The 17,517-nt window shown below is 37.1% G+C and overlaps 2 protein-coding genes across 3 annotated transcripts; one reads left to right on the top strand and one right to left on the bottom strand.

Moving 5' to 3' along the window:
* Positions 1-1,440: 1,440 nt before the first annotated feature.
* On the bottom strand, positions 1,441-17,517 carry ITPK4 (inositol 1,3,4-trisphosphate 5/6-kinase 4). 2 transcript variants are annotated; one of them, XM_077354362.1, is made up of 12 exons: positions 17,209-17,515; positions 15,945-15,980; positions 12,846-13,041; positions 12,522-12,613; positions 12,336-12,407; positions 12,026-12,228; positions 10,659-10,812; positions 9,845-9,958; positions 9,150-9,212; positions 2,502-2,647; positions 2,214-2,370; positions 1,441-1,773 (listed from the first exon to the last, which is right to left on the bottom strand). In XM_077354362.1, exons 1-12 carry the CDS (start codon positions 17,335-17,337, stop codon positions 1,636-1,638), a joined length of 1,500 nt encoding a protein of 499 aa, XP_077210477.1. In that variant the 5' UTR covers positions 17,338-17,515; the 3' UTR covers positions 1,441-1,635. The 2 variants fall into 2 exon arrangements, with proteins under 2 accessions (XP_077210477.1, XP_077210478.1); XM_077354363.1 differs by lacking the exon at positions 1,441-1,773 and having other exon boundaries at positions 2,232-2,370; positions 2,492-2,647; positions 17,209-17,517.
* Positions 5,931-7,551, top strand: LOC143892315 (uncharacterized). The gene is made up of 3 exons (XM_077396836.1): positions 5,931-6,727; positions 6,818-7,022; positions 7,122-7,551. The coding sequence occupies exons 1-3, from the start codon at positions 6,091-6,093 to the stop codon at positions 7,411-7,413; spliced, it is 1,134 nt and encodes a 377-aa protein (XP_077252951.1). The 5' UTR covers positions 5,931-6,090; the 3' UTR covers positions 7,414-7,551.

Genomic DNA, 17,517 nt, shown 5'->3' with positions numbered 1-17,517 from the left:
CGTCAACTGAGTACTCGACCGTGTCGTGCCGAGTCGACTAGGATTTTCTTCGACCACATTTTGAAATACCTCATACATGCCTCACGTGTGGGGTCCTAAAATTGGCTGAAAGAGCCTAACAACTATTCTTTTTAATATTTTTCAGGAAACTTAGGTGATGCATACATGAGAAGATGTTGGGCATTTTTTATTGCAATATTTGGAGAGAGAGAGAGAGAGAGATAATGGTAAACTAAAAAGTACCTTTGCAAAAGTAAAAACACTCAGCCACATATGCCACGTCACCCAACTACAGGGTGTAATATGTATTGCAAAAACCCTGCCATAAGGATTAAGGGCTCTGAATATGGACTCAAATAAACAGATGCCACGTCACCCAATCCAGTGGAATTTGAAGAGGTAGGCAGTGCTCTGAATATGGAATCAAATAAACAAGTTAGTTTGTTAACGAGTGATGGTCTGATGATACAATTATGTGTGGACTGATAAATTCACCCCATTCTATTACAATATTCACCCCCTGTTTTTCAAAAATGGATTGTACGGCCCACACCATAGGATGATCCAAACCGTTCATTTGATGGGCCACAATGTAAATAGGTTGTGCCCCAAAAATCATTTCCATAGGATGCCCCAAAAATCATTTCCATAGGATGATCCGAGCCGTCTGATCTATAGAGGTTTGATTATATGGAGTTTCACTATAGATGAGGGCTAGGATCATCCTGTTGAAATGATTTTTGGGGCACAACCTATGGCCCATCAAATGGATAGTTTGGATCATCCTATGGTGTGGGTTGTACCGTCCATTTTGAAAAATAGGGGGTGAATATTGTAATAGAAGGGAGTGAATTTATCACTGCCAGTGGCTGCTCTCTCATTCAACAGCCGGCGCTCAAAATGCCTTCCGCGATGGTCCCTAGCAAATCCCTAATTTATGATTTAGAAGGATATTGCTTAGGTTTTTCCAATCATATAATTTTCAAAATGGTAATTTTTATTTTATTATTTTAAAACCGTAGATGCAATCCATTAGGGGTGCAAGTGAGTTGGACTCAAATAAAACTAATTGGTCTAACTCTGGTTCACACTGATTACAAGATAACTTTTGGATTGTAAGTTCACACTTCACATGGTTGTCTCTCCTCACTCTCATGGCTAATCTGGCACAAATGTTACAAACATCCTTCAAAATTAGGGGTGCAAATTGGCCATTTTTTATGCTAAAAGTTCATCCTGAATTCCCAAAATTCGACCCGAGTTGCACCCCTATTAATCAAAATCACATCAAAGTGTGACCAAATTGTTGTGGATTTCAAGCAATGGGCCATCGAAACGAGCGCATCGGATGAACTGCTCTCATAAATGTTTAGTAACATCTACTGGAATAATCACCTGTAGGGAGAAGAAAAGAAATGTTCCACATTGTAAACTTCCCCATTTTCTGAATTCTGCATTTATTGAATCTAATTATACTAAGTTCAACAAGTACAAATCATAGATTTTCCTCAGCCATGCACAACTGAACTTGTGCCCTTCATATCTAGAGGCATATACAACAAAAGCACAAGAGTGTTAGCCATCTGCAACTAAGAAAGGCTGGTAGGAGGAGAATACTGTAAGGGAGGCCATTACTCATTTGGCTTTCCTTGACTCATACGAACTCTTGATAGCATCCCAAAAGGCAGGTATAGCAACAGTGTCTGGGATTTCCTTAAAAGAAGGAAGATAATTTACATCAACAATAACATGGTCTCCACTGCCTTCTTGAATCTGAAATTTTCCATAGAAGAAAATAAAACACTCGGAGACTGAGATGTTTCCTCAGCAGCTTATGTTTTAGAACAAAATTTGAACAGAAACATAGAAAGAGATGTCTTCTGAAATTAGCATTAGCATATGAAGAAAAAATCAAGCCTTAGGCCCTGTTTGGATTGCAAGGAAAACATCTGTGAAGGAAAAAAATTCTTGGGAAAACTGTTTCTTTCCATGATTTAGAGGGAAATGACATGATTATGGTTAGTTTAGAGGGATATTGTCCTACATCGAAGGTAACGCTTAACTAAAAATTGAATAGGGTTGGTTCAAGTTATATTTTTTGGTCTAAAGAGGTATGAAATTTTAGAAATACTTTTCCTTTCAACTTTTTCAGAAAATTCCTGCAATCCAAAATGGCTTTAATGACGCAAATGAAATGAAACAAGGTTTCTTACCACAACATCGAAACCAAAAATGGTAAGATCAAGGGTTTTCCTTAGCCAATGTGCAGCGTCAGTGACTAAAGCCAGATCAAGTGAATGCTTATCTGCCTTGGAGCAGAATCCAGCTCCTGAATGCTGCTCATCCTTAGCAGTAGGGAGGGATTTTAAGCTGCGGAATGAGACTATATGGTTATCCATTGACAAATATATACTCTTCTTAATTTCCTTCTTCGATAGATATGTTGTTAAATTCATTAGAAACAATGAAAGATGGCCAAAACAAAAAATACCTTTGTTTACCTATCAAAGATGATTGGTCTGGATCCATTTTTCTCAGAGGATGACAACAAAACATCAGTATTGGGTGTCGACTTCCTAACAGCATGAAAAACTTTCTCACCCAAGACGTAGAATTTGAAGATATGCGATGAATGGTCAATGTATTCCTACAATTCAAAATAATTTCCGAATCTTTATTTTGAAAATGCAATTGGATAAAATATCACGGCGTAAAGTAAAATATGATGTATCTTTGGTAACAAAAATACTCAAAATATTTAATAAGATTGCCATTTTAGACACATTTCTACATGGCAATTAGGGTAAAAGTAATATATTTTGCCTTTTAGCCCGTATCATTTATTTACTATGTACATAGCTTAAAGTCTATACATGTTCTGCATTATGTGATCATCTTGGACCCAAAGTTGAGACTTTGCTCTAGTGGTAAGGCCTTCAAGTCAACCATTGTTGTCAGGGTTTCAAACTTCATCCTTACCTATCAAAACAAAATTCTTCAACCAAGATGCTTACCACTCAAATGAGCTTGATTTATCAAGTTTTATGGAGTTATTCTATTCCAAATATTTTGGTGTCATTACAGATACGTTTTGCATTAAGTAGAAAAAACAGAAATAAACAGCACACAATTTTTCCAGTCACACTTCATCTGCAGAGTTTAGGAAAGTATTTGATATGTTGGAGCAGAAGTTGAGACACTACGAGTGGTGATGCCTTCAAGTCTGTAACTTTTTGGCGTATTGTCCTAAAGGAGTAGCTTTCCTAAAACTATTGATGCATTTGGCACAGTGAAGAATGCCGATGCGTTATTCAAAATTTCTGATGAGGTTGTTATACAAGTAGGTCCGGAAAATATGGTACAGTTTATAACAAATAGTGAGCCAAGTTATAAAGTTGCTGGGAGAAAATTAGAAACCAAATATGGCACATTCTGGTAAGACAAACCGGCGAAGGGTTACATATATAACGCCATGGATAGGGCCAAAGAAAACATAAAGTCTAGGTTAAAGAAAACATCCGATTATATGCCCATATGAAGGATTATTAACCAAAGATGGGATAAAAACTTCATAGTCCCCTACATGCACCGGAAAACTTTCTTAACGTTGCTCTCTCTTTCAGTCCTACCTTGTCCAAGAATAATGACGTCACCAGATGGAATGCGTTAATCGATTAGTAGCTGATGAAAGTACACAGGACACCATCGCCAGTCAAATTGAGAACTATCGGGAGTCTTCTGGTATGTTTGGAATGAAGATGGAAATCCAAAACCGAGACAAATTGGGACTATGTATATTGATTTATTCATTTAATTAAGCTTTTTCATTTAAACTTTCAACAAATTAATGCCTAACTATTGGTTACTTTAGAGTTGCATGGTGGAATCAGTTTGGAAATGACGTCCCAAATTTACAAAGCTTCGATGTAAGAATTCTCAATCAAACCTATAGTACAGGTGGATGTGAATGGAAATGGAGCATTTTCGAATACATACATTCACCAAAGATAAACAGGTTGGAGCACTAGAGATTAAATGACATGTTTGTCCATTACAACCTCAAGTTTCAAAAAAGGTATACTACTTAATTGAAATTAATGTTTACAGCTCTTAACTTTAAACTTTAAATTTTAAACTTAAACTCATTTGTGTTGGACCATAGTTGTAAATACCGTTTCGTTTCGTCCGGAATGGACGAAACGAACCGGTTTCGTTCAAATTCCGGAATGAAATTGACAAAATTTCGTTTCGGACGAAATTTCGTTCGATTTCGTCCATTCCGGATGAAATTTTCCGAAATCCGGAATTTCGTCCGGAATGGACGAAATTCTCCATTCCGGCCGAAATCGCCATAACGGCTAGTTTGACTTGCAGAATTTACGACAATGCCCCTGCAACGGCTCTTTTTGGTTTTTGACCATTTTAACCTCAAAATGTGACTGTTTATAGCTGTTGGGAAGGGTATTTTAGTCATTTTTAAATGCACAATCAATAAAAAACTTTATAAATAGCATTTTCCCTACCTTCTTTTCCTCCACTTTCACATAAGTGATTCTCCTTCTCTTCTCTACTTTCACTTACACTATCTATTCTACTAAATTTCCTACAAGTCTACCCTCTTCTTCAACTCAATCCAAGTCTATTTTGGAGCAAAGGGAAGGCATACATTCAACTTACCACTACAAGAAGTCAAGAACTATTTCCAAAGGCTTATTTCAAGTGAGTGAAGGCTAATTTTTTCTTCTTCTCTTCAACTCAAGTTCAACCCCAAGGTTCTCTTTATTTCTTTCCATTTCCTTTCTTTTATTTCTTACTTCATTTGTCCCCTTCTACTTCATTTTTTTGTAATTTGTTTTAATTTTCTTTCTTCTAATTCATTTTTCCCCTTCTTCTACTTCATTTCAGAATGAGTGGGTCGGGTTCGGGACCTTCTGCAGGAGCATCCTCTATTGGTTCGGCACCCGCTAGATCGGATGACCCGGCATGGTCTTACGGTACATTGGTTCCGGGTCAAAGAAATAAAATAACTTGCATATTCTGTGGCAAAGTCATATCGGGTGGAGGTATAACCCGCTTGAAAGAACATTTAGCGGCTGTTCCTGGTGAAGTAGCATCATGCAAAAAAGTGACTGAAGATGTAAAATATCGAATGAAGTACCTTTTAGATGCAAAGAGAAAAGAAAGGGCTAGGATGAGCATATCCAGAGCAGAGGTTGGAGGTTTTTATGGCACACCAGACGAAGAAGAAGAGCAGGATGAAGAAGACCTTGGCACACAATTGCCTCAAGTCCCTCAACGAAGAGATAAGGAAGTTCTTGTAGAACCGAGTGGTACAAAAAAGAAGAAGAAGGGAATCACAGGAGGGATCAGGAATTTCTTTGCAGCACGAACAACCCCTGGAGCCCAGCCAAGCATTAAAAGTGCTTTGGCTACTAAAGAAACAATGGATAGAGCAGACATGGCGGTTGGCATGCTTTGCTACGATGCCAATCTCCCTTTCAACGTTGCCAATTCACCTTTCTGGCAACCTATGTTTGACGCTGTGAATGCCGTGGGTTCGGGTTATAAGGCACCTACTTATCATGCTTTAAGGGGTCCCATTTTGAAGAATACAGTGGATGAGGTAAACAACTACTTGGAGGAAATTAAGATGTCGTGGAGATACACTGGTTGTAGCATTATGGCAGATGGATGGACAGACACCAAACAACGTTCCCTAATCAACTTTTTGGTGTACTGCCCTAAAGGAGTCATATTCCTCAAATCCGTTGATGCATCTGGCATAGTGAAGAATGCCGATGAATTATACAATATCTTTGCAAAGATTGTTGGAGAGGTGAATCCGGAATATGTGGTGCAATTTGTAACTGACAGTGAGCCAAGTTACAAAGCTGCTGGGAAAAGACTAGAAGCCGCGTTTGGTACATTCTTCTGGACTCCGCGCGCTGGACTCCGTGCGCAGCTCATTGCTTAGATCTCATCTTGGAGCATCTGTGCAAACCGACTGTATTTCCTCACATAGCAACCACAATTGAGAGGGCTCGAACGATTACAAAGTTCATCTACAACCATGGAAGCCTCTTGAATTTGATGAGGAAGAAGTTCACAGGAGGGAAGGAGTTGTGCCGCCCTGCTGCAACCCGATTTGCTACAAATTTCATTAGCATACAAAGTCTGGTGTTGAATCGGAAAGCACTTCAGCAGATGTTTGTGTCTGATGAGTATAGTACTAGTAGGTTTGTCCAACACCCACTGAGTGAAGGGGTAGTTAGTACTGTGTTGGATAAATCTTTTTGGGACCAATGCAAGTACATTCTAAACATCAGCGAGCCTTTAGTGAGAGTGCTGCGCTTGGTAGATCGGCAGGACAAACCGGCGATGGGTTACCTATATGAGGCTATGGATAAGGCCAAAGAGAACATCAAGGAGAGGTTGAAGAGAAAATCAGATTACAATCCCATCTGGAGGATCATCGACCAAAGATGGGATAGGCAACTCCACAGTCCCCTCCATGCAGCAGGATATTTTCTTAACCCTGCTCTCTTTTTCACTCCTACCTTCTCTAGGCACAGTGAAGTAACCAGAGGCTTGTTGGCATGCATCACTCGACTGGTACCTGATGAAGGTACACAAGACCTCATCACCAATCAGATTGAGGATTATCGAGAGGCTAAGGGTATGTTTGGAATGAAGCTTGCAATCCGCAACCGAACGAAGTTGGGACCAGGTATATTTGAGTTTTTTGTTTAATTAAGTATAATTCATTTTAACTTTCAGTTTCTCAACAAATAATGATTTACTATTTGTTACTTTACAGTTGCATGGTGGAATCAATTCGGAGGTGACGTGGAAGAATTACAGACATTTGCGATCAGAATTCTCAGTCAGACCTGCAGTGCGACTGGGTGTGAAAGGAATTGGAGCACCTTCGAACACATTCACTCTGCAAAGAGAAATAGGTTGGAGCACCAGAGATTAGATGACTTGGTGTTTGTCCATTACAATCTTAAGTTTCGAGAAAGGTATACAACGTAATATAATGTTTTCAACTCTCACCTCGTCACTTTAAGCTTTTAAGTTTAACCTTTGACATTGATTAAACTTAATGTTTTCCTTTTCAGGGACTTGTTGAGGAAATCATCTACCACTAGTGACCCTTTGAGCATAGACCATCTGGATGTCATGATGGATTGGGTTGCAGAAGAAGAAGATGTCATATTCACGCCGGAAGACATTGGGTGGGAAAATCTTGAAGCATCTACTGTTGTGGTTGGGGCCGGGGACGACAACGACGACTTTCTCATGCCTCTTGAAGAAGATGTCCATACTGGTGGTCCAGGTGGTGATGACGGCGGCGACGACGACGACGACGAAGAAGACATTGAGTATGATCATCCGGGTTATGATGACTGAGAGTTGTTGCTACTAGCTATTGTCTATGTTTCATTTTCATGTATCCTTTTTTTTTTAATGTTTTTCTATGTATCAGACTATCAGTTGCACTTGTGCAAGACTTTATGTGTTTAAGTAATGAATATGCCTTTTGGGACACATATTTTGGACTATTTATTAGTTTTTCATCTTTTTCTATTGATTTTTTATTTTTTTGGATTTTTCTCATATTTTTTAATATATTTTTTGTGTGAACGAAAAAGTTTCGACCGAAATGCACCGAAATGACCGAAATCCCACCGAAATTCCGTTTCGGTGGCAAAAACGAAATGGCGACCGAAACGGAATTTACAACTATGTGTTGGACAATATTTTCAAGGACTTATCGAGAAAATCTCCTACCACTAGTGACCCACTAAGTATAGATCACATGAATGTTACGATGGATTGGGTTGTGGTATTGGTTGGGAAAATATTGAAGCGTCTGTTAGAGTTGTTGCGGTCGCCGACGACGACACGAACTTCAAAGATTCTCCTTCTAAAGATGCCGGAGCTGGTGATGACGACGGTGACAAAGAGGGCTCCTACCACTCGATTGAGTATGATGATCCTCAAGTCCCAAACCCTTTAAGATGATTGAGGAGATGACATACTTGACTGATTGGGCTATGTGATGTGATTTAGAGAGTTATTTTGTTTTCTAGAGCTGGTGGTGACGACGGTGACAAAGAGGGCTCCTACCACTCGACTGAGTATGATGATCCTCAAGTCCCAAACCCTTTAAGATGATTGAGGAGATGACATACTTGACCGATTGGGCTATGTGATGTGATTTAAAGAGTTATTTTGTTTTCTGGAGCTGGTGGTGACGACGGTGAAAAAGATGGCTCCTACCACTCGATTGAGTATAATGATCCTCAAGTCCCAAACCCTTGAGGAGATGACATACTTGACTGATTGGGCTATGTGATGTGATTTAGAGATTTTATTTTATTTTATTTTTGTATTTTACTATATTTTTTACTTATTAACTGCAATGAATTTATTTTTTTTAAGTAATAAAGATGATTTTTTACATATTTAGTTCATTTAATTGTTTCTTATATATTTTTTAAAAAAATATGATATTTTTCATATTTTTAACTTCTAAAAAAAATTTCCCCCGTCATAGCGGAACGAAAAGTTTCAAAAGAAACGGAAGAAACACCGAAACATTCCCTTCCGGACACCAAAATGAAACGGCGAACGAAACGGAATTGATAACTAAGCTCGCAACCAACGACTCATAAAATGCCGTGAGCATCCACTTCAGATTGATATCCAGATTAGTTAACTCCAACAATATCTTATATCCCCCTTTTTTCTCTCTCTCTCTAGCTGGAACTTCGATTCTTTCCAAATCACAATGATAGCAACCCACACCCCAACCCCCGCAGGAATGTTCCTTTTGCCAGACAAAACCTGTACTGTGTAGAGGATCCATATTGAAAAACTCGATGATCAAGTCACATCTTGGCGGATGAACTTGGTTTGGCTGGGCTCCAAGTACCAAATCCTAACTCCAGTATATGTATTAAATTGGCTACTTTTGCAGATAGTTCACTTCAGTCAAAGTCAGACATGGTATTGAAAGTTCTTGAATCATGCTAGAAAGTATGATGTCAACACAGGAAGAAAGATAAGACAAGGAAACAATGATAACTCCAAGATCCAAAACAAGTAGCGAAATGCAGTCACAAAAATGGTTCTTTGCATACCTGAACAATAGCTGGAAGAGGGACACTCAGGTCCCTAAAATCTTCAGTTCGAAAGACTATAGCCTGTGATACAAGGAAAAGGATGGTTAGAGCAACATGGCCGAAATATACTATTATTCAGTCAACTGTAACTTCGGAACTATGATTATTTCATCTAAATTATGAATGTTGAGAACGGCAAAAGTAACCAATGCTAATCCTTATGACATAGTGATTGGTTTTTCTATTGCAATTTCAGACTACGTCAACTCGCCATGAAAACCAGTATTAGGATCTCCATGTTCAACTCAACTGGGTTAGTAAAATGCTAGGTTGAACTCTGTCTGGTTAGTGTTTAGACTCGATATTCAAAATACAGCCAAATGTAGTCAACTTGGCGAAGTTGCAAGTTGATTAAAGTGATTGTGGACATTTTTTTTTTTTTGTGAAACTACTACCATGTGAAACTACCAGTAACTCCAAAAGCTTAAGCGGATGGGGATGGCATTATTTAATCTTTTATACCTTCAACAGTTTTCAAGAACCAAAATGAATTCTTTTTCTTTCAAGAATAATTTGGTAAATCACAATTCTCTTTGTAAAAATCTTCATTATGGATCAATGGAAATGGTTATATATTCTAAATATAAACAATAAGACTTCCTTTAAGCTTTAGATCAAGTAAACACAGAGAAACTATGTATATGAACTGATACCATATTATGAGCATCAGCTACCCCACAAGCAACTTGCGGCTTTACTATATTAGGAAAAATTAGCTTCGCTTCTGATAGTCTTTCTGCCATATTAGGCATGTGAAAATTATCAACCTGCACATAATGAGCAACGAGTTGAGGATATATCAGTAATTTTGCATACTACACATGGTGATCTGACATGATTACACCTCCATACAGTTAAATGAACGCATTGAAAAACATTGTTCCATACCAGTAGGTAATAAAAGCATAAGATGTAAAAATGTATACAGATAAATAGAAATATAATAAAGACTAAAGTCATATATTTGAATATAAAAAGAGAGTAAAACTGTTCTTCCTCTAAGAGTTGTGTCAAGACGTGTGAACTGTGTCTTCAACACAGCACTTTTAAAGGAAATGGAGTCTTCTCAACACAGATGAGTATTGAACACACAATTGAGTGAAATGTATGTTCGACAGTGTATGATAAAATGAAGCAAATCTGTTGGTGCCATTGTTATAAATTTCGTTGGAAATACGAAATTTCCGAAATTTCGGATTTCGGTTGGGTCTGAAATCTGAAAATTTCGGATTTCGGTTTGGATTTCGGCCGAAATTTGATCATTTTAGCTGAGATTGCAAAAAATTCGGCTGAAATGACCGAAATTTAAAAGAAAGAAAAAAAAACGGGCTTTGGTTGAGACTGAAATTTAAATCCATGGTTGGTGCATGAAGATTATAAATGCACTAGCATGTCAATCATCAGGAACGATTTTAATATATGGAGAGTGCAATCTAAACAGAATGGATACAATTCTGAATAAAAGACCTTTAGAAAATGTGGCGCCCGAATTTTACAGCGACTCTCTGTGTTGATATCCTCCAATTTTAGTAGAATTTGCTGGATGCTAAGCCGATCCAATAAAGGGTATATGTTATTTAGTGGGTCAATTATGCAATAGTCTGGGTGATCCTGGATATACCTGTACAAGAACCAATCCTTATGAGTGGGGAACTTTGATTCCTTATGTAAAGTAAGTTTTCATGATAAATTGCTTAGAAACATAAATAATGCCTTCAAAAATAAAATATAAAATATGGCAAAGGTTCAAAATCACCAGCACATCGAGTTACTGCAAGCACTCTGATGTGCAAAATAGGTCTACTAAAGATGCATGTAAATGATTTGAATGGGTTAGATGTTCAAAACGTAATTTGGACATAGTAGGCTTCAGTGTTAGACACAATACGAGGTGTCCAACAAGTAGATCCCAAAATACCTAATAAACCGCCATATATGGACAGTTTTATGACATAACTGGTACAAAGATAGAAACTATATCCAATGTCTAAATAAATACAAATACATCAAAACTAAATAAATATAACCCCCCCCCACCAACACACACACGCGTGCGCACAAAGGGCAGTAGCATCTCAATCAATGACAATAAAAGAAACAACTTGAAAGGACCCACTCGACTAAGTGTGACAATTGAACTCCTAAGAATGAAAGTAATCCTCATCACCCGTTTCCTTTGTTGTACCCATTCTCCAAATTCCATCCAACCAGTTTCCAATTCCCTTCCACGTGTAGTATATTTTCAAGGACCTAAATAATGTAGAAGAACAAGGCTACGTAAAATATGTATAATAAACTCATTAATCTGTATAGCAAGGATTCTCCATTTTTCAAAATAAGAAGCTGGGTACAAACACTTTCTGAGATGGCCATTTGCTTTAAGATATCATTTGTATACTAGTTATATAGCTCTTCCGTGTTAATGTTTAACAGGATATGTTTTGTTGATAATCTATAATTGAACAACAAATTTATAATAACATATCCTTTTATGGGATTTGCTAGGGACCATCGCAGAAGGCATTTCGCGGATGGGCTGTTGCATGTGAGAGCAACCACACAGGCTCAGATTTTGTCTTATTCACTATAGATCACTTATGACTGTTTCAAGTCTACAAGACAAAGCATTACATCGCTTCATCTACATTTAGCCGATACGCAAAACATATATGCAGGGAATATTATTGAGAGCTCCCACTACAAAATCAGGCTATGATATTGTTTGTCCTCAATCAATTACAAATAAAAGCAAGAAATAATCAAATTGTTAAGTACCCATTTTTTCGCGCATTATTTGGACACAATGTGACAAGTATATAGGCTTCAATAATTACCTTTCCAATTCTTGAATCCCTTTGGAGAAAGAAACTCCTTCAGAACAATCCAAAAAATTGGCTGGGTCAATGCGGACAATTTCATCAGTTGCTTTATGAAGAACAGCATCTACTTCTTGTAGTTGCGGTGCTAAAGGAAGATCAAATGTGAGTGGAACAAATATCAACCCATTTTGCGTAGGATACATGGGGAATGCGCCTCTCTGTTAAATTTAGCAAGCAACCATGAAAGAGATGTCTTTGTCAAAGACAAACTAAAATTTGGCTGACAGGTTTTATTACTTTGAAGAAGATTTTAAAGAAGCCTTACCTTGGCAAAATCTTCTTCACGAGAAGATTTCATAATATAACCAATGGTCACAACTTTTGTATCATGGAGTGCCTGAAATCAGAATATGGGAGGTAATATCACAACAAAATCTGGTGTGCAGTGAAAGTGGACACAAACAAATAAACGAAAAAGTGGAAAGGAAGCACAATCTCTTTGATTTATGACCAGTTTAGTGCAACGGCAAAGATTGATGGGAAGCTCTTCCAGCTTGTTAATAAACTGCACTCTCGTATTCTCCAATGGACTGTCTTTAGAACCTAGAGAGGAACGAGAACTTTGATTTAGCAATCCGCAAAGCTGTGTGTCCTTGGCCAACTTAGAAAAAAAAAGTAAATAAAAGTTTCTGCTCAATCACAATCCTAAAAGTGGGTGCCGAAACATAAAACAGAGGCAAAACTAAAAAGACGAGGATTCCATTCCCTAAAAGAACAGAGAACGTGGTACTAAATTTTTAACAAAAACGAAAAGTAGGTAGAATTTGGTACTCACTTTTAACAACAATCGTCCATCCCTGGTTGCTTAATTTAAGAATTAAATCTTTATCGATTTTTGAAGTTACATAAAAATAACTCTCTCCAGCACCACTCCAAGCTAGTAACGTTCCATTAAAAGCATCTATACAAGATGCATCCAACGCTATGCAATCCAATGAGTATAACGTTGACATCTTCTTTATAAAGGTTACCTGAAACAAGCACATATGGTTGTCATTGACTAATTGTAATTGAGACATTTACTAATGCTGAGGTTCATGAAGCAAATACCAAAGCAACTATGATACTAATTATAAAAGGGGCAAAAAGGTCAAAGGAGGGGCAGAAGATTTTCATACAGCATGAAATCCATAATCCCAGTTATGAACAAATGAGAATTTCAGAAATTAAGATGCCTTTAGGATGAAAAACAAGTGAAAATGATGAGAAATCATCAAAAGGTGATCTGTATGATCAACCATGGAAGAGAAGCTATTAATTAGGCATAAACATCACAGAACATACAATATTCATTGACAAGCCAAATAAACAGACATATGTGCCTCCTCAAAAGCAACCCTAAAACCTTTCTTTCAATCTCAGGCATCGATCCAAGCCAACTTAAACCTTAAATTAGAGCCAATTAAACCTATCTGAAAGACTGAAAGACACATATAACTGAAAATAGAAAGTAAATAAGACTTCCAAACTTGCCACAGATATTTTCTTAAGAATTTCTTCTGCAATTTTAAATCAACCAAATCCCCATATAAAATCTAGCAAAGAACATTAGACCTTCATAAATATTCATAGATAAAGAAGATAACTCTTCTCTCCAATAATCCAGCCATCTTTTCCCGTTTTTTAATATACACTCCTTCAGGCTTGACTCTAAGTCCCTACTTGTCAGAGAGCTGGAGTTTGAAGAGAATACTGAGGATAATAATAGAGATCCATCTTGACTTTTTTTGCTTCCTATCAAAAATATTAAGTAATTTCTGTTTAGAAATTTTCTCATACCGTGGTCACGATACTTAATGCGATTGGGGTTTATATGATTGTTAAGAATGGTATCCCAGTAACCAAACCACTCGTATTAGATTTGTAAAATAATCTTTTACAATTTCCACTTTCAAATGATGTTGTTCCTCTTTCGGAAGATAGTTTCTAAAAAATAAAAAGAAATTGGTCTTCCTCATAATTGGCAAATATCAAAAACAGGATCTCTATAGAATTTCATATAAAGATCCCACTAATTTGTTGTATTAGATTTGTAAATTCATCTTTTACAATTTCTACTTTCATATGATGTTGTTCCTCTTTTTTGAAGATAGTTTCTAAAAAATAAAAAGAAACTGGTCTTCCTCATAATTGGCAGCTATCGAAAACAGGATTGCTATAGAATGTCATATAGAGATCCCACTACAGAATCCCACCCTTAGTCTCTCGATAGGATCTCTATAAAATTTCATATAAAGTCCCTCCCTCCCTCCCTCTCTCTCTCTCTCTCTCTCTGAAACCCATTCTTTCTTATGTCTCCCCTATCTTACTCTCTCCTACCCACGGCTGTTAGCCGTCACCCCTTCTTATCTTCTATTTTCCATCACTATTCCTTTTCTCTCTCCCCCTTTCCCTTTCTCTTTTCCTCGTTAGTTCGCCTTTCCCCTCTACTTCTTGACCTCCTCTTTCCCCAACCATTCCCCTACTCCTTGCTACCATCACCATCATTCCCTGATCCTCCTTACTTACTCATAAACCTTTTATGCTAAAAAATATGTTCTTACTCATAAAGCATATGACTGGAGATAACACAAAGATGAACTCCAATTCCAAGGTAAAAGGAGGGGAGAGGGTGGGGGTGGGGGTGGAGGTGGAGGGACATAGCAAATGACTTCACTACAAGTGGATGACATGGCTGGATACTTGATGTCTAGACTCTAGACCTCAATATTTGTTTGATCATAAACCACATCTTTTTCTCTTCGGTGGTACGAACGAGCCACTTTATTTTGGAATAATTGAAAAGGGAGGATAAAATTTATAATGGTTTTGTAAAGGCAATTGATTATCCCTTATCATGTTCAAGATACCAAATTTCATATACATATCGTACCATGTAGCACAAGAAAAACATTGTAAGCAGTATGGTAAATCTTCATATGAATAGTATATGTACCAAACAAATGTTTTTGTTTTTCTATCGCTCAAATGAAAATTGAAACATATTAGACTATGAGTCTTAGTATGGGTGATACTTCAATCATGTTTGTTAGAAGGTAGCTCCCCATCTTTATAATTTCTTCTATGGAGTACTATTCTAGCTTGATATGATTTAATTTACTCAAAAGAATGTGATGAGAGGTGACCCAAATTGGATTTACATAGTAGATATGGTGGTAGTAGGTGGGTTGTGTAAAGGTGCATACATCTTTCTTTTAGAGCAACACATCTTACTTTTGGCGCACCACTACCACTTATGATTCTTGAAATACATAGACAACGTTAATCACAACAAGCTGACTTTTCCTTTGGTCGTAACCTTGCTTCGTGTCGCTTTTGACAACTGAGAGAGCAGAATTAACTTCAAACTTCAAAGTCAAGCACAGCCCAGGCCCTGTGGCTTGCAATTACTGTGAACCTCTTAGGTAAAAAAACAGCTAGTGCCCTAGTATTCGAGAGGGAGTTCAAGGAAAGCCCCTAGATGGGTTTTTATCCCACCATCATCATCTTCTAAAGGACATATATATGAATTGACATGGTGATCTAGATGCGGCAGTCCAAATTTCATAGACGCTTCTATTAGCTCGTCTATAATAATAGGTCAATTACACGTCCTTTCTTGTGGGAATAAAAGGTCACGGGTTCTTTAAAAAAAATGGGAAAAAGGAACTTGAAGGTCAAAGGAAAGAGCTCACCAGCAAATTTCACTACAAGTGGAAACATTGACAATAAGGTTTCAAATCATAAAAATATAGTTGGAAATAATAGAATCACAGATGTACATGCGCATCATATTTCTCAATTGAATGATCCAACAAAAAGAATGAAATAAAATACCGGATGCTGAATATAAAGACAAAGGGCGAAATGCAACATGAATAATAAAAAAATGCACCTTTTGAGATGAAACACCATCCCCATAGGAAATTCCCTGCAAAAAAATAGGTTACACAGGTCAAAACAGTCAAGTCGACACAATAGCAAAAATCTTGCAAATCATAATGGAAAAAACTTGGATATTGAACGGGGAAAAAAACATTGTTATTATGTAAGTTGTAAGCTAAAATCGGCTGCCGACTCGAAACTTGGGCAAGTCAAACCAGGTCAATATTAAACTTTTTGACTTAGCCAAGTCAATAGGTTCAACAACTAGCAAGTTTTGAGTAAGAAATAGCTTTCAAATATTGGGTTTAAACGTGGCCAAGGTCAAACAAGAAAAAACAAGTTAGTGAAGCAAATAATACTTTGAATAGTTTGAGGCAACAATAGAAAAGTTGAAAAGAACACATGAATTTGACTACAATCTTAAGTTCCATACCTTACTTTCAATTACCTTTTAAAAACCAGATTACATGCTTAATGCTCAAAACCAGTGCTTGACAAATTTGGATTTTAAATAAAATCCAGATTGGCCAGGCAATCCAAACTCCATCTATTAATTTTTATTTTTTTTTAAATTATGGACTACCTATTAAATTGATGAGTTTTTTACTGCCTCGGCCAAGCGAAACTCGGATATTGATGCCAGTTTCCAAGTCAATATCAGCAACAATCTGATAGAAACAATCTGATTATAGAAACAATCTGATTTCTTGTTATCTACAATGGCATATTATGACGATAGAAAATCAACATAAATCGAAGAAAGAGTAATTTTCTGCTGAAAACCATACATCCTTACCACTGCTTTATGATTATATGAATAGGATTTTCTATCAGCAAATCAGTAAAATAGCTCAATATAATGAGCTTCAACTACAATAAAACACTATTAGTAATAAACAATAATAATAGGTCATCCAGCTAGTGTTTGATCAGGGAGTGACCTAATTTTCTGAGAAAAGAATAACAATGAAGATTGGGGAAAAACAGACTCATTTCCTCAAATGCATGTATACGCTTATAACCCTAACAAAAAATATCAAAAAACTACAAACCCTATCATCGAACAGTCTGGAGAAATTCGATGAAGAAATCTAAGAAATTTAGGCTTTCTAACATAACAAGATTGTTCTAAAAAGACCCATTTCTTCAATGCATGCAAATGCCCTAACCATTACCAGAAATATCAAGTTATTCAATCATCGATTTTAAGAAGAAAATAAAAATAAAGAGAGAGAGAGAGAGAAAGAAAGAAACGAGACGTATAGGGTTTGTACCGTATGAATCTTTGAATAGTGAAGCCTGCGAAGCAAAGCCTCTGATCCGGGTACAAAATGAGTATTTCCTTCACCGTCTTGGGCGAATAGGATTGACTCATCTAGCAATACTCCTCCTACGGCAGCCATTGATGTGTATAAATATACGGTTTCTAAATTTCAGAGCCCCGAGAAGATGAACACCCAAGCCCCGCGCTCGCTCTTTTTGGCTGCAAGTAGTTTTACCTCTGTAGATTAGTGGTGTAATATGGGCAATAGAGAGGGGACAGACATTTGATTTGCCTAGAATTTACCTAGTGGTGAATAGTG

Source organism: Tasmannia lanceolata, unplaced genomic scaffold, assembly GCF_043159265.1.
Source record: "Tasmannia lanceolata isolate RefF3 unplaced genomic scaffold, GAP_Taslan_0.1 ptg000015l, whole genome shotgun sequence".
Taxonomy (NCBI): domain Eukaryota; kingdom Viridiplantae; phylum Streptophyta; class Magnoliopsida; order Canellales; family Winteraceae; genus Tasmannia; species Tasmannia lanceolata.
Note: the sequence above shows the minus strand (reverse complement) of the source record. Positions and strands in the feature narration are given on the sequence as shown.

Bases quoted from the DNA above. Each gene is read 5' to 3' on its own strand.
- LOC143892315 (XM_077396836.1), top strand. From the start codon at position 6,091: ATGAGGAAGAAGTTCACAGGAGGGAAGGAGTTGTGCCGCCCTGCTGCA. The intron at 6,728-6,817 runs GTATATTTGAGT...GTTACTTTACAG, and splicing joins CCGAACGAAGTTGGGACCAG to TTGCATGGTGGAATCAATTC. The intron at 7,023-7,121 runs GTATACAACGTA...TTTCCTTTTCAG, and splicing joins AATCTTAAGTTTCGAGAAAG to GGACTTGTTGAGGAAATCAT.
- ITPK4 (XM_077354362.1), bottom strand. From the start codon at position 17,337: ATGGCTGCCGTAGGAGGAGTATTGCTAGATGAGTCAATCCTATTCGCC. The intron at 15,981-17,208 runs GTACAAACCCTA...ATTTTTTTGCAG, and splicing joins ACTATTCAAAGATTCATACG to GGAATTTCCTATGGGGATGG. The intron at 12,229-12,335 runs GTAAGGCTTCTT...TAAATTTAACAG, and splicing joins GTGAAGAAGATTTTGCCAAG to AGAGGCGCATTCCCCATGTA.